This window comes from Suricata suricatta, chromosome X, assembly GCF_006229205.1.
Source record: "Suricata suricatta isolate VVHF042 chromosome X, meerkat_22Aug2017_6uvM2_HiC, whole genome shotgun sequence".
In the NCBI taxonomy this organism is placed as follows: Eukaryota; Metazoa; Chordata; class Mammalia; order Carnivora; family Herpestidae; genus Suricata; species Suricata suricatta.
Window position 1 is genome coordinate 3,895,481 of NC_043717.1, and position 25,438 is coordinate 3,920,918.

The 25,438-nt window shown below is 50.4% G+C and overlaps 1 protein-coding gene across 1 annotated transcript in view; it reads left to right on the forward strand.

Moving 5' to 3' along the window:
- Window positions 1-25,438, forward strand: part of STS (steroid sulfatase) — a 133,292-nt gene that overhangs the window by 102,170 nt on the left and 5,684 nt on the right. The window contains exons 9-10 of the mRNA XM_029930654.1: window positions 9,289-9,448; window positions 16,115-16,236. Coding sequence (XP_029786514.1) covers window positions 9,289-9,448; window positions 16,115-16,236 — 282 coding nt within the window. The remainder of the gene's footprint in view (window positions 1-9,288; window positions 9,449-16,114; window positions 16,237-25,438) is intronic.

Below are 25,438 nucleotides of genomic sequence, written 5' to 3' on the forward strand. Positions count from 1 at the left end.
GTGCCTCACATGTTTTCAGAAATGATTTCTGACTGAATATATAACTGGAAAAAAATACTTGAGCTGGGGTTGGAAGGACACATAGTTTGAGGAGATAGAGACAGGAATGGAAGAGCATGGCTGTCTCGGTAAATTCACGGGCATCGACTGTTGACTGGGTCCTGGGTTGGAGGGAGGGGAAGACAGCCACCATGTGTCACGTGTTTTTGGCTCGTGTGGTTGTGTAAGTAGAGATCTCCTTTATGAAATAAGACTCATGGGCCGACAGCTCTGTACTTGGCATGTGAGGAGGTATATGAGAGCATTTGGTGTAAGAAGAGGGTCAAAAAAACAAACCCTAAGAACTCTGACCTAAAATGTGAGATGCACAGTGATGTTATGATAAGGGCCATATTGACGGAGTGACTTGGGAAATCAGAAGAACGCTTGGAGAAGAGAAGACTCGAGAAAGGCAGGGTCAGTAGACATCGATGGTGCTGAAGAGCCTGGGAAGGTGCGGACACAAGGCCTATTGCGTTTATTATCCACGGAGGGTCACAAGTATATTTTCGGTGGAGACGCAGGAAGCAAAGCCCGGATGGATGGATGAATAGGTCAGAAATTTCTCAGGTTCTTTTGAAAAATTTTTTACAGGAGGCAAGCCATTGTAAGCAGGACTTGGTCATGGGAAAGATTGGAGCATATCTGATGGTCAGGGTCAGCTTTAATGAGAGAGCTAACAAGCAAGGCATAACTGCGGTCAAGTTGCGGAGAAGGTCAAGATTTATGGACATCACATACAGTTTTCATTGAGGGCTGAGGTCTTACTGTGGAGATGTGAACTCATGTCAGTTGTGAACTCATGGGGGTCAGTGTTTGGGCAAGAACGGGATGGAAGTGGTGTATTATTATTACATGCTCTGAGCCAGCGGTGAGGACTGCACAGGATAAGATTAGCAAGAACCCCAATCATTGTAGGGCCATTTGCACTGATGGAGACAGTCCGCAGAAGCAGAGAACACTGCAGTTTGGGGCCCCTGGCTGCAAAAGCCATATGGGGGGCAAGGTCTGTGGTTGGATGCTGGGTGTCTGATTCCCTCACTTTTGAGCCAGAGCAGGTGGAAACGATGTAGTCAAGCAATGTGGTCTAGCGATGTGGAGAGGGAGGCTGAGTTTGTGCAGTGGAAAAGGGCAGGAAAGCAGGAAGGATGTGGCAGTGCAGCATACGCTGAGGTGTAGCCAGGCATGGAGCTGAGTACTTCCTGGTGATGAGCTCATTTTCCTACATGAGATGGAAAGTGAGGTTCTCAACTGAGGTTGGGAAGACTCTGGAGGAGGAGACTTGTGGAATGCAGTTGATGAGGGAAGTGGAAACGGAAAGTCCTAGCAATGTTGATGGGCCAAAAGAAGGTTGGAAATAAGAAATCAGAATTTCACATCACTCCTATAGGGTAGTCTTTCTTTCTTTCTTTGTTTTTCCTTTTAGCCAGCAGTGCTTCTCATGGATTAATCCATGATTTTGTTCCTTCAAGAAATATATTAGACCCTATAATTTGGAAAATATTATGCTGTGGATTTCAGTTGATTAAGCACTGAATTAGACAGAGTTTGTTTTCAAGCACTCATGGTCCCACAGATTTGACTGTCAGCCAAGCCGTAGATGAGGACCTTGGAAACTGCTTGGGAGACAGACAGTAGGAAGACATGACCTGCACTGGTGGCCCGTGGCCGTGGGAGGCTTGGCTAAATAGGAGCGGCAGGTCGTCCGGGCTTTTGAGGATATGTAAAATCATTTGGAGGTTGCAGAAAATCCTGCAGAGCAGACATCTGGCACAGAACTTTCTAGAAGGCAAGAGGGGACGAGCTGTTTACTGAGACACCTGGGTGAGGATTAGCACAACCAAAGCATGATGTTGCACTCGTAGACCAGACCCAGGACATGGTGTTCTTGACGTCCTCAGCCATGATATGTGTCTTAGTTTTTCATCTACTAGGAGATCTTAAGAATTAGGTGTCCCGCTGAGTGAAGAAATGCGTTGTTTCTAGAAGCCTTGCTGACATTTCGCCTCAATACTGAAGGGGTTACTATTGCGGAATGAGGTGTGCTTGCTGCACTCACCCAGCTGCACAGTCTAAACTCAGTTAGCTCCGTGCAGGGGTCAACCAGCTGTGGCATTAGGGCCAGAGGAGCCTGATGCCTGCTTTTGTAAATAAAGTTTTATCGAGACATAGCCACGCTTACTTTCCGATGTCTCTTGACATGACAGCACAGGTGAGTGTTGGGAAAGAAACCACCAACGCAAGCTGTCTCCTCCCTAGCCCTTGAGACAAGAGGTTCGCCAATGCCTACTCAGATGACTGAGTAGTTTCATGTCGTGCTCAAGGAGTTATGTGTAACTCTTCAGACTGAGTTAGTTCATTGTAAGAGTGTTTTCTCAGTGCTTTACCCTTCATTTGAGCACTGGTATCGAGAGAGTGTTGCTCTTTATTTTTCACTGGGAAGAGCCTCATGGAGCCCAGATAATTCTGTCCTACCTCCCATCTGTAATTTGTGGGCTTTCGTCCCTGGAGAGAATAAGTGAAGAAAAGCTTAAAATATAGCATCTTGGGTGAGGAAGCATTGAACGCCAGTTGTAGATTTCATGTGCATTGTTGTGGTTTGCGTCAAGGCCGGGCATCCATGTTAACGGGCATGGAGGTACCCTAGAGGCAAGAGATTATTTCACAAAACTCTGTGCTCAGATCAGGCATAAGAATGACTGACATACGGTCTTGCCACCAGAAGCGATTTGACCTGCCGCGTGGCAGCTCTAGAAGGGACGAAAATAGAAGCCGGGTCTGGAAGCAGCTGTTGCTGACGAGAGTCGTGGAGTAAATGGTGGCATTTTCTCTGCACGTGCCTGGAGAGGCTGGGGAACTCAGCCATCCTTCCTCTGTGACGTCTCGTCATGGCACAGTGCCATCTCAATGTTCAATGGGTGACTTTGACAATTACTTGACCAAGATTTAAATTTACACCCTGCTTTTTTCTCTGCTCTGGCATTTTTAGGAGGAAAAAAAAAAAGCAATCCAAATTTCTTATTGGCTTTTTCTTTTCTTTCTCCTCAAGCCATCTCCAACTTTCCTGCACCTACGTGTCCTCCGTGACCCCACCCAAACTCTGGGGTGGAGGGGTGGACGTTCTTAGGTAACAGACATCCCCCTTGTGGTTTCTCTGGACTCCCAGTCACAGGCATGTGTGGGGACATCTGAGGTCTCCTTGCAGACCTGGAGTTTCTGTAGGGTGAGACCCTTTTCCTGTAACTTTGTGTTCCCTGTGGGGTCCGGAGAATCAGGAAAGCCTAGCGTTCAGTAGCCCAGATTCGGAAGCTCCACCTGGCGCCATTGCTTGACCAAAGATTTCCGAGCTGTGAAATGGGCTAGCTACCCTGCAAGCGGCGCTGGGGAAGGGACGTGCTCCTGTCTACAGTGAGCTTGAATGGTGCCGGGAACGTGGTGGGCTCCTTCCTTCTTCCCCGACGTCGCGAGTGACGGCTCAGTAAACGCCTTCAGGATGAACGGAGCCCAGCACTGCAGTTGCCGGGAGCTTCACGCGGAGATAGATCTTCATGGCGGTGACTGGGAGGCAGCATGCCATCCTGTTAGGGCCTGATGGACGCATTTTGCACACAGCCCTTCCCATGGACCGCGGCTAGGGGAGTAAGACCCAGAGCTACACCATCTGATGAGCGAGGCTGTTGGCTCATAGACACATGCCTGGAAAGGTATGATCATATTTTACCAAACATGTTTCTCCCTGAGCAGAGTGTGCACGGAGTGTTACCAATTTTTAGTATGATAGTTTGTCATCAGAAATGTGGCTGGGGACGCCGGTCCTACCCGCCCTCACATCCAGGGCTCAGTGATAGCTGGGCCCCGGGGCTGCAGACTCACTGCCTCCCATTGTCCTGTAGGTTCTTGACCGTGCTCGGAGCACCGCACCTGCGCAGAGGTGACCCCTTGGCTGCACTCACGCAGAACTGTTGCCTCCTGGGGACCGTTTTTGGCTTGGAACCGTCAGGGATCTTAGGTCTCTGGCAGGGTGTCACCTTCTTTAGGGTCTCTCCAGGACGTTGGTGGGGATTTCAGAGTAGCTATACATTGAGGATGCTCTCATATACTTTTCTGCCATCACCCAGAGGTTTGGGATCTCAGAGCAGGGACCCCAGAACGGATTCCTGGTGTTTGACTCGTGATGTACACACACTTCGGGTGAGCCTACGGATTGCTGTGACACTGTCCCCAATGTGGGTGGCTGGCTGGGCGTGTGCCTTTATAAGTGGGTAGGCACTATCCACTTATAAAACCAAATAGCAAAGACTATTTGGTTTTCTTATGGGGAAGCTGAGTCATGTTTACAAAATAAAAACAAGTATCTCTGCTGATTTGTTTCAGCTCCTCTCAAGTATAGCTAATAAAAATGATAGATATTTAAGATCTACAACTTGACGTCGGGGTATATGTATATGTTGTGAAATGATACCCACGGTCAAGTCATTTAAAATACCCATCACTTCATACGGTTTCCATTTTATTTTTTACCCATTTGTGTGTGTGTGTGTGTGTGTGTGGTAAGAATGCGTAAGATCTTCTCTCACCACGTTGCACATAGGCAGTGAGGCAATGCGGTGTGTGGTTAGCCGTGCCCCCATGCTGCCCGTTAGATCCTAGAACGTGTTCGGCTTTGTACCCTTTGAGCAATAGGTTCCCATTTTCCCAGCCCCCTGCCAGCGCCCGCCATCAGTGTCCGAGAGTCTGACTAATTTACCTTTCTGTGTCTGGCTCCTTTCACTTGGCATGGTTCTCCAGGTCCTTCATGCTCTTTCAGATGGCTGCACTTCTTCTTTTCCGTGCCTGGGATTCCGTGCATGTGTGTGCGTGCACGCGCAATTTCACATTTTTGTCACTCATTCATCCATTGATGGGCATTTACGCTATTTCCATGTCTTGGCTGTTGGGATGAAAGGTTAGTGGTGGGAGGGTGTGGGGGAAAGGAGACGGTCACGCAGTGTTGGTGGGAATGCATATCAGTACGGTCACGGTGGAAAACAGCGTGGAGTTTCCTCAAGAGATTAAAAACAGAGCTACCATATGACCCAGCAATCCTGCTGCTGGGTACGTATAAAAAAGGAGATGAAGTCAGGATTTTGAAGACACATCTGCGTCCCATGCTCACTCCAAGACATGGAAATCTAGCCAAGACGTGGACCTTTGGCACTTCCCAGTCCTCCTCAAATGTGGATTTGCAGCCCGGTGTTCTTGACCTTTGCCTGGTGAGCCCTGGTCAACCGTGTTTTGACATGGCCTTTTTCCTTAAAGAAGATGCACCTGCTCAGTCCTACGAGGGGAAACAAATGTGCTCAGTGTTGTGATTCTTAATCCTATGGTTCAGACTTGTCTTTCTGAGTTTCTTTTTTTTTTTTATGTGTATTTATTTATTTTGAAAGAGAGAAAGAAAGTGAGCATGGGAGGGGTAGAAGGGGAGGGAAAGAGAGAATCCCAAGCAGGCTCTGTACCTGAAGGACCTGCCTGCTCTCAGCCCCCTCAGGTCTACACCATGGAGAGTGACAGCACCACCGTGGGGGAGATGGAAGGATTCAGTGAGATGAAATGCATATTAGAAACCATCAGAGTTTGCCCCCATACATGGCCAGTGGTGGTTATGTCCTCCTGGGGCAGCTGTAAGGAGCTAGTGATGAAAGGCAGGTCACAGTCCATATCACAGAGTACGTGATCAGCAACGGGTCCACTAGAAGCAGCACATATAAAGTGCTGTGGAGTCTTTCGTATCATTCACCCTGCTTTGTTCTGGAGAATTCCCAGGGCTTCGTCAACCAAGGAAACATACATTAATTTATATCATCCCTGTGTGTGTCTCTGGTACACTTCCTACTTTGGAATCAGTACAGCTTGACAGAATGACAGCGATGTTAAGGTTAGATACTGTTTTCCCTGCATCCGGCTTCATTGAGTGTTACCTGTCTGCATAACTATTGCCATTTGTCAAGAAATTAACTTGGGGGTGGGGTCACCTGGGTGGCTCAGTCTGTTACATGTCCGACTTCAGCTCAGGTCATGATCTCAGTGCTCGTGAGTTCGAGCCCTGCGTTGGGCTCTGTATTGACAGCTCAGAGCCTGCAGTCTGCCTCAGATTCTGTCTCCATCTCTGTCTGCTCTTTTCTTGCTCACTTACTGTGTCTCTCTCTCAAATATAAAATAAAAGACATTAAAAATTTTTTAAAAAGAAATTAACTTTGGTTCATCACTGTTAACTATACATTTTGTACTAAAGCACATTTCCATTTCAGAATCCAATGTGCAATGCCACATTGCGTCTACAAGATAAGTTTTTGAAGGATTCTTTTTTGTTTTTATGGTATTTCAGTCTACCTTCTGATTTGTTTATTTTGTTTTTTGTTAACCAGTGGGGCAAGAAATATATACACTAGCAAACTTATTTTGATCTTCAATTTACAGTGAAGTTCAATGGGCTTGATCAAGTCGAAGGATAAACATGAAAATGCCATGGGTTTTATCTAGAAAGATAACCTTGAAACTTCTATGACCTTGATCTAGGAGAAGGAGAGTCATGTGCTTATCCTATCAGGCGGATCCCACAGAAGGAGAAACATGGAAAGCTTACTTGGTGATCATCTAATGGAAGGATAAACAAGAGAAAATTGTCTGAGGTTTATCTACTAGAAGGATTCACACGTGCATAAGCTGTGAGATTGATCTTGAAGAATAAACAGACGGGATTCTTTGGGATTGACCTAGTTGATGGATAAACAAATTTAAATTCTGTGAGCTCGATCTAGTACAACGATACACAGATGAGTTTATGAGCCTGATTTAGTATATGAATAAACAGGTTTAAAACCGAAGATAAGCAGGTGGAAATCCTGTTATCTTGATCTGGTAGAAGCGTGAGCAGGTGCACATTCCGAGTTTGATCCAATAGGATAAGCAGTGAACTGCTGTGAGCCTGGTCTGTCATACGCGTAAGCAAGTGACACTTCTATGTGCTCAGTCTCCTGGAAGGAGAATCAGGCTAACTCACACGTTGAGGGTCCCCACAGCTTATTCAGCTACTAACAACTTGAATAAATTATGGCAAATTATTTGAACTTGCTGATTCTTTGATGTGGTGTCTGTGATGCAACCGTAGCAATATTTGTCAGATAATTACCCTAAGATCCTGTTGAGAAGATGTAGCGTGATACCTTTCACTTTTCTTGGAGGCCATCATTCCTGGAAACGGCACTTGATAATGTGAATTTATATGTGAGTTTACCCTGATGTCTGTGCGTATAAAACATTTAGTGCCTAGAGTTTAAAGGTCTTGCTTGTGAAGGGAGTTCAGCCTAATCATGAGCTACGATCCATTCTGCAATGGTCAGAATTGAGTGCAGTCATCGAAATCCAGCGTTGAGATGGGAAGCTTTGCTTCAAGATCCCTTAAGCCTCTGTGTCCCATAGTCCATTTTTAAACTTAAAAATTTTTAAAATGTTTATTTATTTTTGGGAAAGAGGCAGAGTGAGAGAGCAGGAACAAGGGAAGAGCAGAGGGAGAGGGAGACACAGAATCAGAAACAGGCTCCAGGCTCTGAGCTAGCTGTCATCACAGAGCCTGACCTGGGGCTCGAACCCATGAATCGTGAGATCATGACCTGAAAAGTTGGACACTGAACCGTCTGAGCCACCCAGGCGCCCCAGTGTTTAAAGTTTAAATGGCACACACGTCCTTTGTCAACCATGTGTAGTCCTCGCATTCTGCTCCCGCTACACGTCAGGTTCTCTCTCAACTTGTCCATTTAATGTAACTCTTTACTTGAATATTCTTGTAAAGCTTGCAAAGGTATTTTCAAGTAGCTGAACGGCCATTCGCTTTCTTCTCTCCAGCCCGACATCCAGAGGTGGTTATTGGTGTGCTGTTCCACGGTGCTCGGCTCGTTTGAAAGCTGTGGGGGAACTGCTTCAGCGGGAAGCCGTGCATCTGGGGTCGCATCTGTCCATGTGCCAGCTGCAGAGCTTGGGATGGGGCCCTCGCCTCTCTGGGCTCTTGTGCGGGCATGCGCGTGTCCGTCCAGGCACGTTAGTTGCAGGTCTTGGAGGGCATCTTGTCTGCAGAGCCGCTCCTGATGGAGCTCACCACTCCACCCTCTCCCCACACCCCTGCCATACTCGACTTGCTTGTAGTCAAGTCACCTCCTGTGGGCAAAGCTCGTCTCTTCCCTAAACGGAAAGAGCTACGCGGCCAGGAAACTCATAGCAGTGTTGGAAAGGGCCATGTTGGGTGCCATTCTTCCGTTCCAGTCACTGGACGTGACACTTGGGGTGACTCCATGTAATTCACCACGTAACACGCTGGGGAAACTGAGGTGCGCATGTCTCAGCCGCATAGCTGGTGTCCGTCTTTCTTCTGGCTGCTCTGACAAATCGGCAAATGCGGTGGCCTGAAACAACACAGATTGCTTGTCTTATAGTTGTGGGTTCAGGTGTCCAGGACGCGTCCCCCAGTGCGGAGCTCTGTGTTGGCAGCGCGTTCCTGTGTGAAACTCCAGGGGAGAATGTTTCCGTGCGTTTTCCAGCATCTGCAGGCACCTGCATTCTTGCGTGGGCACCTTCATCCATCTTCCAGGCCACCTGCGCACCACCTTCCAGCCTCTCTCACAAAAGATGGGGATTTTTTCTAAAGCACAACAGTGTCATCAACTCAAGGAACCTAGAGATGACTTTCTGGGAAGTTGGAAATCTAGAAATGGTCAGTGGGAGAAAGACAGACCAGTGGACTCACAGTGATGGGGAGACCCCGCCCACAAGCCCTGTTGCCAGCCTTCCAGAAAAATCCCTGGTCTGAAAGATGCTGAGGATTTAGGCACGGGCATTTTGGGGTACCCTTACTTTGTCTGCTGATCTGATGAGAAGTAGAAATGGAATGTCAACTCTATGACTCTGTGGTCATTGAGCTGAGTCGTTTCTTGCTGTAGACCTGAGTTTCTCTGGGTCAGCCCTAGGTCATGACCGCCAGCCAGTGCTGGTGTGTGGCATGCATAGTAGTGACCACGTTATATGTGAATCTTTTCACCCCCATGGATGCTGTGTTGCTCACAGATTTCTCACTATTCCATGTAACTAAAGCCATTGTTTCTGGCGCATCCCCTGCCCCATGTTGAACATTGAAGAGTCCATTGAAATGAGCCTTAAACCAAGCTTTGAAAAGACATACATCTTCCTCTTCTCCCTTCTTTTTCTTCTTTGATATTTTAGGGGGAAAAGCAAACAACTGGGAAGGGGGTATCCGGGTTCCTGGCATCCTTCAGTGGCCGGGAGTGATCCGGGCCGGCCTGGAGATTGACGAGCCCACGAGCAACATGGACGTGTTCCCGACGGTGGCCACGCTGGCAGGGGCCCCGCTGCCGGAGGACAGGTACTGTGACCCGAAGCCACGGCTCTTGTCTCCCTCACACCCGACAGGCGAGCGGGCTCACTTTGCGGGCATGACAGCGTGCTGGACTTGGTACCCACGCCCCATTATGGGGCGTACTGGAGGGGCTGCCCGCATAAAAATGCCATCGACCCCATTATCCCAGTGGGTAATGAACTCCAAAGTGTGGTGTGGTTGCACGGTCCTTGGCTTTCACGAACCAAATGCTTCAAGCCTCCCTCTGACCCTGGCTCTCCCGCCGGGCCCTCCACAGGTCGCTGGGCAGCCGCCTCTTTGACCACCGCCCCCCTTCCGTGTTTCTGCGCCCTCCCTTTCCTTCTGGTCCCACTCCACTGCTCTCTGCTGCGGCAGCAAGAGAGGCAGCTGGCTCCCCAGTTAACGGCCCTCGCTCCCAGCGTGCCGTCAGTTAGCGCATTCTAAATGAAACGTCTTTCTCTTAAATTTAAATACAACTTCATATGACGTTGCCAATGGTTTCTTCTTAAGTGTTATTACCAATCTGAAGAGTTTTAAGGGAAGCACGCTGATTAATTGTTTTCATTAGTTTGGTGGCGGGCCAGGCTAATGTCATGCAGGCGGGCTGCAAATCTTGTTTAAATTCTGCTGCCAGGGGAGCCCAGAGGAAGCGGGAAAGTGGAGAGAGAACCACAGCCCGGCGGCGCCGAGTCCTGGGATTGGTCTTCTGGGCTCCCGTTGCGGTTAAGCCTGACTCCTTGTTCACCCTTTCCTTAATGTTTTCTTTTTTAATGTTTTTAATGTTTATTTATTTTTGGGAGACAGATCATGAGCAGGGGAGGGGCAGAGAGAGAGGGAGACACAGAATCCGAAGCAGGCTCCAGGCTCTGAGCTAGCTGACGCAGGGCTCGAACCCACGAACGGTGAGATCATGACCTGAGCTGAAGTCGGACACTCAACCGACTGAGCCCCCCAGGTGCCCCTGGTTAATGTTTTCAAGTTTGTTCTTTAGCTGTATCTTCCCCATCCCAAACACTCACGTGTACGTGCTACACCCAGCTTCGAAGAGCTCAGCCCTTCTCCAAATCTGTGGTCCCAACACCCATGTACACTCTTGAGTGATTGAGGAACCCAAAGATGTTTTGTGTTTGTGGGCTATGCCTGTCCACCTTTTCATATGAGCAATTAAGCTGGAAAAAAAATTCAAGAAGAGCACCAAGCACACATTTGATCCTCTGACAGCAATGATGCCCTGTCCCACCAGGAACCCCCTGGAAAATTCCACTGGGCAGTTCTGGAGGAGCCACGGCACAAAAGTCAGAGAGCATTTGGTATTCTCGTGAAAACAGTTTTGACCTCGTAGACTTCTTGGAGGGACCTCCAGGGATCTCTGGGCCACACTCTTGAGAGCATGGGGTGCTGAGGGTAAGAGGGAGTTGGGTTCGGATCTTGACTGCACTGCTGGGCAAGTGCTTAACTTAGTGAGCCTAGACTCCTCACCTGGAACATGGGTTCAACATCAACGCCGACCTTGCAGGCCCAAGGGGAAGACTAACGTCACAAGGGCATGTGACTATCAGCCATTTTCGTTGTCCTAGCCATAGTCAGAGGGGAAAGTACGTCAGTCCAGTTCTTCTTTCTGGCACATTTCATGTGCACCTGGAACCGTAGAATACTGTAAGCTTTGAGAGCGCAAGGGGACTTTTCAGATCTACTTTGTTCAGACTACTCTCTTTCTGCCTTCAGGACAGATAGAAAACAAGGCAGCAGAAAATCATAAAAAGGCTTTCCTTATGTAAAGCCAGAAATCTCACTTTCTGTCTCATCTACTCATTGGCCCTGGTTCTTACCCTTGGCGTAAAACTTAATCTCTCCTTACATAGCTCACACAGGGAGTTCAGGTAATTTCATTAATTACATTTTTCTCTCGTGGCCCAAAAGATGGAAATCAGCAGTGCTTTTTCTTTCCCAGTGTCTTGAAATGGGTTCCCATATCATTCGGGAAACACAAGGGAAGGACAAGGTCAGAGGCAGAGGAAAATCCGTCAAGGGAGAGCTTGCGGCTGGCGCCTCCCGCCACCCCAATCTGAGACTCCTGGAGGTCAGTCCGTTTTCCTTGCTCGTGCCCATTGAAGACGGAGGTGGCCTCCCTCTTTGGCAGGCCCAAAATATTTTGTACGTGATTCATCTCACTGATGAGAACCCCTGCTCAATATGGAAGATTCTTCGCGTGGACGTCACAGCTACTTCTTGACCCAAGTCATTGTGACAATGCCGTCTCTGGGTTGAAATATAACGCCTCATAAAGTGCCACCATGAGCCTAGAGACCATACAGATCAGAGAACAGAACTCTGCCTCTGGGTCCTACCTGGAAATACAGTGATCACACGGTACCTTATTTAAATCATGGTGCCAACCAGGTCCAGGAACCATCCTTATATATCTCTGCCCTGGTGCGTTGGAACCTGTAATGGAATGAATCTCCTCACGGTGTCTCCCCCACACCCACCCAGAGGCGACTTATCAATGCCTGGAGATACTTTTGATTGTCTTGACTCAGTGTTAGTGGCATCTAATGGCATCCCGAAACCTGTGATGCTGCTAAACATCCTATGAGGCACGAGACATCTTCCGAATATGTTAGTAGTGCTGAGTTTGACAGACCCTCTTTGGAGGCTCATTATTACTCTTTTATGGGACATATTGTTGAAATAGATTAACCTCATCAACACCTTTCAACGAAAGCATCTGGACAGCATTCCCATGTGGATATCCATCTGTAAATTATACACAAATATCCATTCTTTAGTAAATAGCCTTAACTCTCCCCCACAAAGACTGGTGGAAATCAGCCTCCCTGATTTCTTGTTTGAACTGTGTTGAATTTACATTCCTCGGGAGAATGGACTCACTTCAAGGGTTGAACCCAAGCTGTCTGACGGGGACTTAACGAAGCGCCCTCGCGTCTTTCTGGTGTTTGGTCGGAACAGGAGGATTTCTGTTCCGAAGACCCCTAGCCTTCAGGCACAACCTTGTCATTCTCAAGAAGCGCTTTGTGTCTGGTGGCTGGCTTCCCTGCCCAATCAGAGCCTCATGGGAGATGAGAAGCCTTCAGCGCGGGATTTCTACTTAGGTCAGAAGAGCAGAGGTTCAGGGATACACAAAAGAGGTTTTCGCTTTGCAAGGTCTCCGCGCTGCGGTGAGAAGCATTCTCTAATTTGCCCCCGTGGTGCTTGTACAAGATCCCTCTCTGCAGTGAATTTGCCTTCACACGTACTTCAGTGATTCCTTTGCACCCCGCCACACAGCTTCATCAATAGAACTTTTGGTAGCTATTACCCCGGGCGTTTTCAGAAAAATCATTCCCCTCGTGTCTTCAAATGAGCTGATTCTGGAAAGAAATGGAGGGCAGCCTTTGTGTGTGCGTGCATGATGCACAGCATAGACAACAGGGACTTCCCCAACAAGAGTACAGTCACAAAATGCATTAATTCACCAAAATTAATAACCTCCCTGTCAGGCACATCTGTGCAAGCAGATCGACTATCACCATAGTAAGTCCGTGGCCAAGCTCCAGGTTCACAGATGTCGCTGATAGACAAGTGCAACATGCCATCCTTGGCGAAGCCTTTAGTAATCATCTGAATTCCGACCGTAGCCCATTCTCCTGGGAGGGAAGAAGAGCGAGTGTTGACATCTTTGGGAATCAGATGTTGCGGATGAAATATTTAGGTCTCCTGTCTCTAAATAAAATGCATTTAGATCGCCTAAATAAAATTTAGATCTCCTAAATATTGTAAAATCAAATTTGAGTGTTTTCAAGTTAGGAAAAGAAATCCATAGTTGAATGCTCAGTGTCATTACTGTCTAATGAAGACAAGGGAAGTGACTTCATTCTGCTCTTAAATGTTGCTGCCTAATGGCCAGGCAACAATGGAAGACTTTTTCAGTAGAGTCTTGCAAACAAAACTACTTCCCTGCATTTGGCAGAAGAGGTGAAACTTCACGTACGTACAGGTGCTCGTGACTGCTCTTGCCTTCTGTTTAAATTAGTGTTTAATGTTGACAAATGGAAGCATTGCTTATATTACGAAAATAACTCTCTTCATTTCCTTGCGATTTCCTGTGGTTTAGTAAAGGTACACATACTTTCTCTGAAAAAAATGTCTTCTTTACTATTATTTCCTGCGTTGAAGAAATCACTTTATTGTGACTATCACACAGGTATGTCACCAACATCGTGCCCCAAAGTCACCTGTCAGTCCCCAACACCCTGTTCGGTCTGTTCTCCACCCTCTGCACAGGCTTCCCCTTTCCTGTGGCCCCTAAATCCTTCTGAGAGCTGGCCAGGCAGAAGCCAGGACATCCAGGCAGAGTATGCCCTGGTTCACCACTAACAGACCAGCACATCCAGGGGGTGAATGAAGTCACCGCAGCCCAAGGAAAGTTCCCGAAAGATGCTTCTTGCAATGATGTGACAACCGTCCCCGTGGTATTTAATTTGATGTGACATTCTGAACTCTGCTGCCTAGAAATGAGTGCTTAAACTCATGACCATCACTGCAGGACAGGAGCCCGTGGACAGTGTTTCTTTTCACTTTCCAAATTAAAAACAATTTCAAACGAACACATCCTTTGGAGAATCAAGCCGACGCTACAAAGGAGCTCACCCAGTTCCGTAGCGGTGGCTGTCTGAGCACCCTTGCTATGAAAACTTGAATTCACCGGCAGAAAAGTCCCAATTAAGAGGCTTCTTAATAGAAAAGAGCAAGGCTTTGGGTCACTGTGAGAGGGTCTCTTCCCTGTTTTCCCGCGCACGGTGTTGTTATGGAAACATTTCTGCCTGGGCCGCTTCAGGGGAAATGGGCCGTCTCTGGGTTATTACCATGGCCAACAGCGACTCGCACGTGCCTTTGAAAACAATCCCAAGTGTTTTGATGGCTCTGACGCCATTTAAAAGTTGAGCACGGTGGGGCCACTTCCAGCGTCTCATGGCCTGAATGAGTCTCTCTGTGACGGGCCATCTTTCTGTGGCAGTCTTCAACGGTGGCTTCTCACAGTGGCCTTGTTTATTGCGTGCTTGTAGGTATGAGCAGGTTAGGTTTAGGACTTTAAGAAAACCAATGAGATCTCTCTCTACATCCAAAGAACAAGGGAATAGAGGTAGAATGGACATTGGATCTCCATCCTGAGCGGTCTGGGAAAGCCCTGCTCTGCATTGGGGTGGGGGTCCAGGGACAGAGGTGGTGTCCCTCTGTGTCCCCTCCTGCTGGTCATTTTCGGCCGCCGGGGGTTTCTCTTGTTCAGGTGCCGACAGCTGCACACCGCATCTCCTCCCTTCCTTGTTAACATCCTGCTCCGGAGTGCATGTTGATAAGGGCCGCACCTTTCTCCAAAAGGGATTTGGAAAGACCCCAGTGCAACCACTGCCATTTCAGGGTAGAAACGGTATTTCAGAAAGTGTGCCACATCTGAAAAGAAGTATCTCTCTACCTTGCTTTCCTCTCCTCCTCCTGAGGACAGGGGCCAAGTCTGCCTTTTGTTCTTATTTTTAACGCATGATAATAGAACATGTTCAGTCCATGGGCTTGTCCAGAGCCTGACTAGTAAGGAGGGTTGAGGCCAGAGAAGTGCTAAGCAACAAGACTGTAATTCCATTTCGGGGTTTTTAGTGACACCAAGGAAGTCACGCACAAAGTTCAGTGGATGCCGGGCCTCTCAAGAACGGTAACCCAAATTATAGAACGAGGCTCGGCTCCCAGCTTCTGAATTCCTCGTAAGGGATGACAGGGATGGAGTGGTTTTCACTGGAGAAAGATCCTCCTCAGCTGAGGCCATCAAGGCTTGCAAAAGAGCTCCCCGTCCCCTGTTTTGATGGGATCGATGACTTGCGGTGTTCTAGTGGCTGTTGATGTATCTTTAACTCAAAACAAAACATTAGACTTTCCCCCTTATTTTAAATTCAAATAATCTTATTTTGCTCATAACCAGTGGTATGTCATCAACTGTTGGCAGTCTGGAAAGTTCCCCTTGGTCTAGTTAGATAGCCAGTCATAGCAGAGATGTTTGTATCTGGGAACGATGTGGCCAAAGGGCATATAGTATCATCAGCATTATTACTCATTTACAAATGAGTTCATTCTGATTTAGAAATGTGCTTCCATTGATGGCTGTCCAATCCAGGCTACTCCCATACTAAGTACTAACTTCTCGTAACACAAATTGTCAGCTACCCTTATTTTCACTAGAGCTGTCCTTTGGGAATAAATCGTCCTGGGTGCCAACGCAACAGGCAGAGGTTGGGTTTGGGATGAGCAGCACGGGGAGCAGTTGAGAGCATGGATAGCCGATCAGCTGGGGTTCTATGCCGTCGGCTGGTCCTGGCCACGGGAGCTTAGACTCGACTTCCTGGAAAATGTTTCCTCACCTCCTCACCGTGGGATGATAATGGTCCCAACTCCTCATGCAACGTGCAGGATTAAATGCGTTGATACTGAAGCAGAACTGGCCCTGGTAAATTGCATATGGCGCCCCACAGGGGCCAGCGAGTACTCTTCCTGTTGGTGCTTAATTAAGACCAGGTGACTCTTCCGTGCTCTCATCTGCTGGGCAGCTCAAAAGTTGGGGCAGCTTCGCCCAAGGATGATGTGGCCATTCACCGCCTGATGCCCGGCGTTGCTTTGTCCCCACAGAATCATTGATGGACGTGACCTGATGCCCCTGGTTCAAGGGGAAACGGCACACTCCGATCACGAGTTTCTCTTCCATTACTGCAACTTCTACCTAAACGCCGTGCGCTGGCACCCTCGCAACAGTGAGTAACACAGACCTTCCCACGCTTCTGGTTGGCTTGCATCGGGGCCGTGCAAGTTGGTGACATGGCAAGAGGGCTTTGCTCTGCCAGGGCCGGGGGACGCCCTCCCCTGTGACCCTGCTTTGTTTGCAGCTCCTGCTCCTCCTGTTTCCTCTTGTTCCCTGGGGTCCCGTCATCGTGCAGGTGCGACAGGGTGACCCAGGACCTCAGTCGTGAGCCGCTCTGACTCCCAGGCAGAGGAAGCCCCAGGTGGCCGCGCTCTTTCTTTGTCCCCCGCTGGCTGCTTCCTTCCTGCTCTTTGTGACTCGGGTCTCACCCACCGCAGCCCCCATGCTCGGTGCGACATGTGACTCGTGCCTGCAGCTTCCTGTGCCCAGAAGGACTCTCCTTCTCTGGCTCTCTCAGTGCTCCCCAAAGCCCACTGAAACTGCGCCCCCCGGCCTCCTGTCCCAGCTCTTGGCACGCCGCAGTGGCTTCGCACTGTCACCCACAACGGTGTTGATGTGGTCACACGACCGTCATGTACAGTGTGATGTGGTCACACGACCATCACGCACAATGGCGTTGACCTGGTCGTGCGATGCTCTCTCCAAAGCCTCGGAGATGGCGGGCGCTGACCTGGATTTAGATCTTTAAAAGCGCAGTCCCACTGCTCCGATGTCATCGGATTCGCCAAACTGAGTGTGGTTGAAGCTGAATCCTGGGCCTGAAGCGGGATAGGGTTTGGGTTTTCCGATACTGGTTTTCGAGTTGTGTTTGTCGCAGGCGTGAAGGAGCAGGGTGGCTGTCCTAAGCGCAGGGACGGGCTTCAGGTGTCTCTCGGTATATTTAGTGTTGGAAGCACAGTGATGGTCGCAGCCCTAAGATGCGCACAGTCTGGAAGGCTGGCGAGTGTGCCGGCTTGAACGTGCTGAGCGCAGGCTCCCTGTTTCATCTTCAGAGCTGAGGGAAGACTCACATTTCTCTGCTGCCCCTTGGGTCCTGCTCCTGGAGGCTACACTCTGCGGCGACCTCCCGCCGATGGCTCATTCCTGAACTCTGTGACTGCCGTTCTGGTTTTCACCACCACACTCTCCCCCTCCTCTCCTCACCCGTTTACCAAAGGCTTCTTTAAAGAGCAGCGTCTCCATGATTTTCCAAGTGGAAAATCACAAGCCTTCCATTAGCCACAGACATGACTGCAGGTTTACCCTTCAGGGTGCCTACTGTAAGTCCGGGCCCCTTCCTTGTCAGTGTTTTCCAGAAGATTCGTCAGAGAGAAACACGAGTTGAGGATTCTAGACCTGGGAGGGTTCTGTTTGCCTTCCCTATCGCTGTGTCCGTGATTCCAAATCTCGGTGGGGACACAGATGAATCGCCACATTGACGTGTGAGCCCTCCAGAGAACGTGAGCTCTACTCCCTCCCACTTGTTGGGGTCGGGAACCTGCGAGAACCACATTCAACGAAGCGTCCTCTCCGCTGAGTGAGGAAGCGCGAAATCCTGTCCGGAACCTCGGACAAGTGCATTTCCAGAGCGCCCCACCCCCACCCCCAGGCAGAGACCAGAAGGAACAGATCAGATCCGGGGCTGGAGAAGCACAGTCCATGGGGGAGGAAAGACAGAAGGGACAGAGAGAGACAGAAGACAGGACTAGGTGAGGAAAACCAGACCCAGATTCTGAGAGGCAGCTGGCCCTCGGATCAGATTTGCTTCCCAGACTCGCACAAGTGACATTTCCTCCTGTGCGCTCCCGGCAGGGCTGGGGCCCCGAACCCGCGACAGAAGGGTAGGAATCCCAGCGTTCGGGCCGGAGGCATCCGTCCGGCTCGGAACTGCACACAGCATGGATGTGAGAGTCCCCTCCCACTTCCTCTCAGGTGACCCCTGAAGCTGGGTCACCACGGTCATTGTCACTACCGTCACACGTGGCTTTGTAGGTGTCTGTTCACTACCCATCTGTTTATGCAGAGTTTTTCAGCACCTAGTATGTGGCGTCCAGTGTGCTGGACCAGGATCTGTCGGCGGGGAAAGCACACCCCATTTCCTGCCTGCTGCGGCTGAGACCGTGCTGGGCGGCCGGCCCTGTCACATGCCGTGACCGCGGAGGTGAGAGGGGCCTGTGTGACGCGCACCTGCCCGCAGTCACCTGTCACCTAGAGGAGACAGACCACCAGTGCTCGCTGGGTGTGTCGGGTGCGATCATGCAGCTCTCCTTTGGTAGAGATGGTCCCTGATCGCCGGGCTGCGCGCTGAGCTCGGAAGCCCTGGTTGGAGAGGAAAAGGGAAATGTCGGGTCAGGACTCAGTGGCAGCAGGGCTGTGCCGGGCCAGCCCCCGGGAGGTGGGGAACCTTCCTGGCATGCCGTTAAACCGTTGCCAGCCGCGCCGCGGGAATCGGCAGGCACAGCCCACCGGGTCTCTTCCTCCCTGACACGCAAAGCAGCCGCCCAGCCGCCCACTGGGACCAGGAACTGGGCGCCACTGACCGTTTGTCCCGATTCGGTGGCCGCCTGCGCATGGCCACTCCAGACTCACGAAGTCCTTATTTTGCAAACACCGAGAGCTAGAATTCCGCTTCCAACCTTTGGAAACACGAGTCCCTTTTGACTGTTACATGCAATGTCTTCTCTATAATTCAGTAATTCCATAATTATAATAATTCTGTAATTTAGTTGTCTCAGCAAATTGAACGACATAATTTAATCATGAGCTAATATCGTTAGTTCCATTACATCGTAAAAGAACTCACAAAAGCATTATTATAACACGCATAGCTTTTGTTACCTTAAAATGGGAACTTTGAATTAAAATGTAGTTTGCAAGGTTCATTGAAAGCCTTGCTTTAGGTTGGGGTGTGTGAGTTGATGTGCATCAGAAATGCAGTGCAGTGGTAGCTTGGTTTCATGGACTTGGCTTCAGGGTGCTGTCACACATTTCCGAGCTTACGGACACGGCATATAAACTGCACACTCACGTTAGTGGCTCAGTACCCCGTCCACGTGGTCACACAGAAATCCGTGCTCCTCCCGACGCTGAATGGAGACGGCCTCACAAATTTGGCTACTGCTTTTTCCGTTTATTTTTATTTTGAAAGAGAGAGAATAGAAGCTCAAGGAGCAGAGAGAGGTGGGCAGAGAGAAGCCCAACAGGCTCTGAGCCGTCAGCCCAGAGCGCAACATGGAGCCTGAGCTCATGAACCAGGAGTTCGTGACCAGAGCTGAGATCAAGAGTCACACACTTACCCGACGGAGCCACCCAGGTGCCCCACCGGCTGCTTTTTCAAGTTTGTTTGAAACCTTTTTCTGTGATATTTTTTTAAAAAGGCATCTTACTTTATTTTTTTAATTTTATTTTTTGCTTTATTTATTTTTCAGACATAGAGAGACACAGAGCATGAGTTGGGGAGGGACAGGGAGAGAGGGAGACACAGAATCGGAAGCAGGCTCCAAGCTCTGAGCTGTCAACATAGAGCCCAACGCAGGGCTCGAACCCATGAACATGAGATCATGACCTGACCCAAAGTCAGAGGCTTAAGTGACTGAGCCCCCCAGCCACCCCCAAAAAAGGCATCTTAAAAATAAATCAAAATAAAACCCTGTAGGATAATAGAATTCATTCTGAAATCATGTGTTTGTATCCAACTTTTTGAAAGGTACCTTCCTTCCAAAATAGGAGCTAAGGAAGGTTTATTTTTTTTTTCAGTTACGTACTCTTGTTTATTAATATAATCTTTGTAATGAATATGCAGAGTTCATTAGCTCCTTCTGGTTGGCATGCCCGTGCAAGAAAGGAAGTATAAAATCAAAATAGCATGACTGTGGTAAGGAAAGCAAAATGCTTGCTTTGCGGATTGTCTCAAGTTGTCAGTTTAGAAGTGAATTTTGCCTCTGACGTACACCTGAGAAGAAGGAGGACGTTCTACAGCTACTTGTGTCTGGTGGATTGACCGTCAGCCGCTGCAGCAGAGATGCGCCTCGCTTTCGTCCTCGTTAGCCATTCCCTGGGATGCCCGTCCTTGTCTGATTGCCGGAAGTGGGACTTGAGGGTCAGCAAGGAAACGCGGAGGGCTGACACCGGGCGACGCGGCTGCGGACGCTCCCCGCTGACCCCTCGCCCATCAGCCATGTTGCAGGCGGATAGAGCGCTGCCATGGAGGGGAGATACTGAAGCCGCAGGGTTTCCTTTTCCCCTGGGAATTCCTGCACTAGACGCCACCTCGCACGAGCTCTGGGCATGTGTGCACACGCATGGCCGCACTTGCACCTGCCCTCCGGGCCAGGACGCGGATGCTCACTTGTAAGTGCTCAGGCCCATGTGCGTGTCCCAGAACACAGGGACTCCGCGTGGGCACCTGGGGAGAACGAGACGCTGGGGAGGCTTTCCCGAAACTGTGAGACTTCTATTTCATCTGTTTTATCCCATTAGCGCTCAGACTGTCAGGAATGGGCTAAGCTTCCTGGGCGTGCATTTCCTTTAATCGGGGAAAAAAAAAACCCTCATAAATGGATTTCACTTCTTCAATGTAGACCATTAAATGTGTGCTTTCTACAGCACTTTATATTACCTTATATTAGACAGTATTAGACCGCTTTTAAAACAGACAACCAGCGGTGCCCTGCTGGCTCAGCTGATAGACCGTGCGACGCTTGATCTCAGCGTTGTGAGTTCAGTCCCCACGTTGGGTGCAGAGAGGTCACTTAACAATAAAGTCTTGGGAACAGACATCCACTTTTCTACTAAAAGTTTCGTGTCCCTGACCTAAGATTTCATTAACATCATGGATGAAAAACGTACCAGCTATGCCTTCGGTTAATTTGTCCCAATGCAAACTTACCTCCTTACGGAGACAGAATAAATCCACGGTACATGTTCTTTCGTGAATACCAAACACAGGGTTTGGAAAGTTCCCACACATTCTTGGATATTAGCTCAGAAGCTGGCTCGTTCTCATCTCGCCAGACGTCCTGCTTCTGCCCTTTTTGCGCTGAATACTGGGTCCTGCCCTCTTATTGTCGATAGCTTCCTGCACCCCTTTTCTCTGGCTTGAGCACCAGGCGTCTCTCAGTTCTCTGGGGGTGGCTGCTCTGGTCTAGAACGTGGTCCTGATTTGCATCTGTCTCCTGTCGGACCCGGAGTTTGCTGCAGGGACAGGCTCCTCCTAAGCCATGCCTGTCGTGTATGACAACGCTTTGTGTCTTCCTTGGCTGTGCATCTTCTCTACGAGAGTGTTTTGTAGGTGGTGACGTACTTTGCCCCCCGTTAATCTTTCAGTCTTCCAGTGTGTCACCTTTCTGTGTGGGTGGCTATGTTCTGTCTTTTGAAAACATACTTCCTGAGGTGGCGGGGTGGCTCAGGCTGTTGAGCGTCCGACTTCAGCTCAGGTCATCAGTGATCTCATAGTTTGAGTTCGAGCCCCACATCGGGCACTGTGCTGACAGCTCAAACCTGGAGTCTGCTTCAGATTCGGTGTCTCCCTCTCTTTCTCTGCTCCTGCCCTGCTTGTGCTCTCTCTTTCTTTCTGTCACTAATAAATAATAAACATTAAAAAATTTTTAATGAAAACGTACCCCTAGCCACATACCCTGGCATCTCTTCCTTGGGTCCTGGCTGCCACACCCACACTGCTTCCACACTTTGCCTCAATTCCTCTTCTGATCCTTATAACTGAGACATTTTCTTGACATTAGTGTCAGCTCTGTGTGGAACAGGAAAGAAAAAGGAACAGTAACGTACATCAGAGGGACATTCCTCTGTCCCTCTCTCGAGCAACGGGCAGAGTGGGTGGGTACGTGGTGTCAGGACACAAACCACGTTCTCCACCACTGCCTGGAAAAATGCAACAGCTGCTTTTGTTGCATGGTGATCGGGTCCCCCGAGGACCAGCGGCAAGGGGGGACCGGTGGGAAAGGTGAGGGGGAAGCGGTGAGGTCAGTTTTCTCCCAGCCAAGACGTGGGGAGTCCCCGACGTGAACCCACTGTCCAGCCGTTGGTCACCTGTGCACACCTGGCTTCCAAGGAGGCTGGGAAATGGTGGCGTCGTTGTAGGTGTGCGTGTGCCCAGGCAGCACCTGCTGAGTGCAGGGTGGGGGGGGCTGAGAGACAGGGAGCTGTGTCTCCGCAGGTGTGTCTCCCATTTATAGCTGGGGGGACGCAAGCCCAGGACGACAGGTCCCTCGTGTGCAGTGACACACTGACGGCAAAGTTAGATTTGTGTCCGATACCGCCTGCCTGCAGGGTGTGCGTCTCTGTGCAGGGGGGGCATGTCGACCTAAGCCAGTTCCCTCACACACACAGAGTCAGGAAGACCTTCCCCTTCCCCACCCGGCCGTCTCCACACCCCCAGGTGTGCATGCTTTCCGGGGCTCCTGCATGCCACGTTCCCCCGAAGTGCGGCCATCCTCGGGGCCCTCAGCCCGGGCCCTCCCTCAGGGGCTGCACGCCCAACCCTCACCTTCTCAGCCATCCTCACGTCCCTCGGGGGACTTTCCAGAAGGCTCCGGTGACTTGTGTGTGCCACCCTCATTCCTTAGGACTGCTCAGTGTTTGACGCGCAGAGACCCCACAGAGAGGCGCTTGCAGGATGGTGTCACTCCTGTATCTGCAAGCAGCAGCCACCTCCCAGCAGCCTGGCTGTGTGTCGTGTCGGTGGCTCTGCTGGGCCCTGCGTGATGTCAGCGAGGATGTCCCTGGGGGGGAAGTGGTGGGGACAGTAGGACGCACCACGCTTTCTCTCTGCCCACGGTGTCAGCTGGCTTCCTCCCCCTCTCAGTCCTGCTCAGTTCATCGTCTCATCGGTTAACTTGCCCAACGCAGGTCGAGGGGCCCTGTCTTCCCTGAAAGGTGCTAGGTGCTGGGCACGTAAGAGATGTGGGACATACAGTTGTTCATTTCAGAGACCAGGAAGGCAGCAACAGACATGGAGCGTGTCCACGGATGGGGAATGTGCAGTGGGAATGGGTGAGAGGGACAGAGAGACATGGATGTGTCCAGCTGGGACTTAGACACGCCCACAGACGAGGAATTGGCAGAGAGCCTTGAAGGATGGGGCGGATTTCAGCGCACAGCAGCAGAGTGTGGAGGAAGGCGTTCTGCCCGTATCCTGTGCCCACTCGGGACTGGGGTTTATTTTTCTGTTCCCTAGTTTTTTGTTTGTTTGTACACCCGAGGCTGAGTCAAAGGGAGAGTCGTGTGTTCTGACAATCAGCCGTCGGTCGGTCGGGGGAAGTAGGATTGTTGTCAGTCCTGCCTGGATCTCAGGCCGAGGCTCTGAGCTACTGGCCGTTGGGCTTACTGCTGGCGTGTTGAGTTCTGGGGCACACAGCTGCAGGAGGCAGGCAGACCAGTGCCGTGTCGTTCGGGGTCTAGGCTACCGAGAACAGGTAGGCATGAGCCTTGGGGTCGCCCGCAGTGTGTGGGTCCTGAGCTCGAAGCCTCTGGTGCCCCAGGGCCGCTCAGGTGTGTTCCCGGTGTGAGGTGTCTGGGTGTAAGGAAGGACTAGGGGCGTTGGGGGACGGCTCCTGGCCGGGGGCGGGGACGCATACGGCCCGATGCTCCAGCTGGGCGGAGCCAGCAGGGGTCCTGACACGGATTTGCAGACATCCCTGGACGGCGTCCACGTTCCGCGAGGGGCCGCAGCTGGGGTCCTGTGGGGCTGGCCCCACATGCTGGGAAGACACAAGAGGATTGACAAGGCGTTTGAAGAACTTCAGGATGGCAGCGTCACAGGAGACCCCCCCGACGGAAACCCCAGCGTCGGGTGTGGCTTGTCTAATATGTACACGGGCCCCCAGGCATCCAGAGTGCATCTTGCAAGGATTTGCAGTTAAATGACGTTCATCACGCGGAGCCTGGGTCTGGGTGGTGGATTTCGAGCCACTGACATCCAACCGTGCGTGGTCTTTACGAATCCTTCGTGGGGAGAAGGTGTCGGAAGACGTGGACTAGGTGTGCCTCGGAAGAGCGATGCGTCCGCTGTCTCTCACTCACGCTGGCCGCAGGCCTGGTCACAGCTCACTCCCGTGTGGTCCTCACTGCGCACCCGGCTCTGTTCTCGGAGCTCACGGGGAGGAACAGGTTCTCAGCCCGCAAAGCAGTGCCAGCAGCCCGGGACGGGGACTCTCCTAAGGTGACACAGGCGTGGGCCTACAGCGATGCCCCGCACACACAGCCAGGACCCCACAGAGCTGGGAGGGGAGGACCAGGGTTGTGTGCAGATGTCAAGAAAAAGGATGGCGGGCTTAAACCCAATCCTGCTGCACAAGCCACAGAACAGGAAACACTTTGACGTAAAGTGCGCTCTACGTCCGGGTGGGGCTCCAACCCATGACCCAGAGATCAAGAGTCACATGCTCTACGGACTGAGCCAGCGAGGCACACCTAGGAAATGCTTTTTTTTCCTATTTTTTACTGTTGATATTTATGTTTGAGAGAGCGAAAGAGACAGGACGCAAGCAGGGGAGGGACAGAGAAAGAGGGAGGCCCAGAGAATCCCAAGCAGGTCAGCACACAGCCCGATGTGGGGCTTGACCTCATGAACCATGAGATTATGAGCTGAACCGAAGTCAGATGCGTCACTGACTGAGCCCCCCAGGTGCCCCAAGGAAATGCTTCTGAATGCAGAACAGAGGATGTCTACCCAGGATGCTGGCCACTGCCCCAGACCAACATCTAGTGACAGCACACTAACATCACTAAGACACGTCACCAATACCCTAACGTCAGGTGAGACGCATGTGAAGTGGACGTGGAGTGGCTTCCGTTAGAATTAAGCATCTTCTGACTGTAACTGGAGAAGGTCCCGCTGACATGCTAGGTATTCCCTCTACAGAACTTAATCATTGGTCCCCTGAGTCATTGTGCTGCTGTTATACATGAGTTTAGGACCCTGTTGTGGCCAAAACATTATCTGTTACAGAGGTGAGACAATCGCTTTTTCTTCCAGTTTGATGGAAGTTTAATAATAGAAAACAAGGATTTTTTTTTAAACAGCTTTTTTCCTACTGTATGCAGAAATCCAGAGCGGAATGTATCAAAATACATCTGCAAGGCAGGACGGAACGTACTGTTAGCAGTGTAAGGTGACACCATGTGCTTCCTGTGTTATCACATGCCTGGCGTTCATTCTTCTCCTTGAAACGACGGCTCTGGACGTGTCGGTTCTCAGGTCCCTGGTGAATAACGGAAAGGCGTCCAGGTCTTGGGAGCTTACGTGCAGTCATACA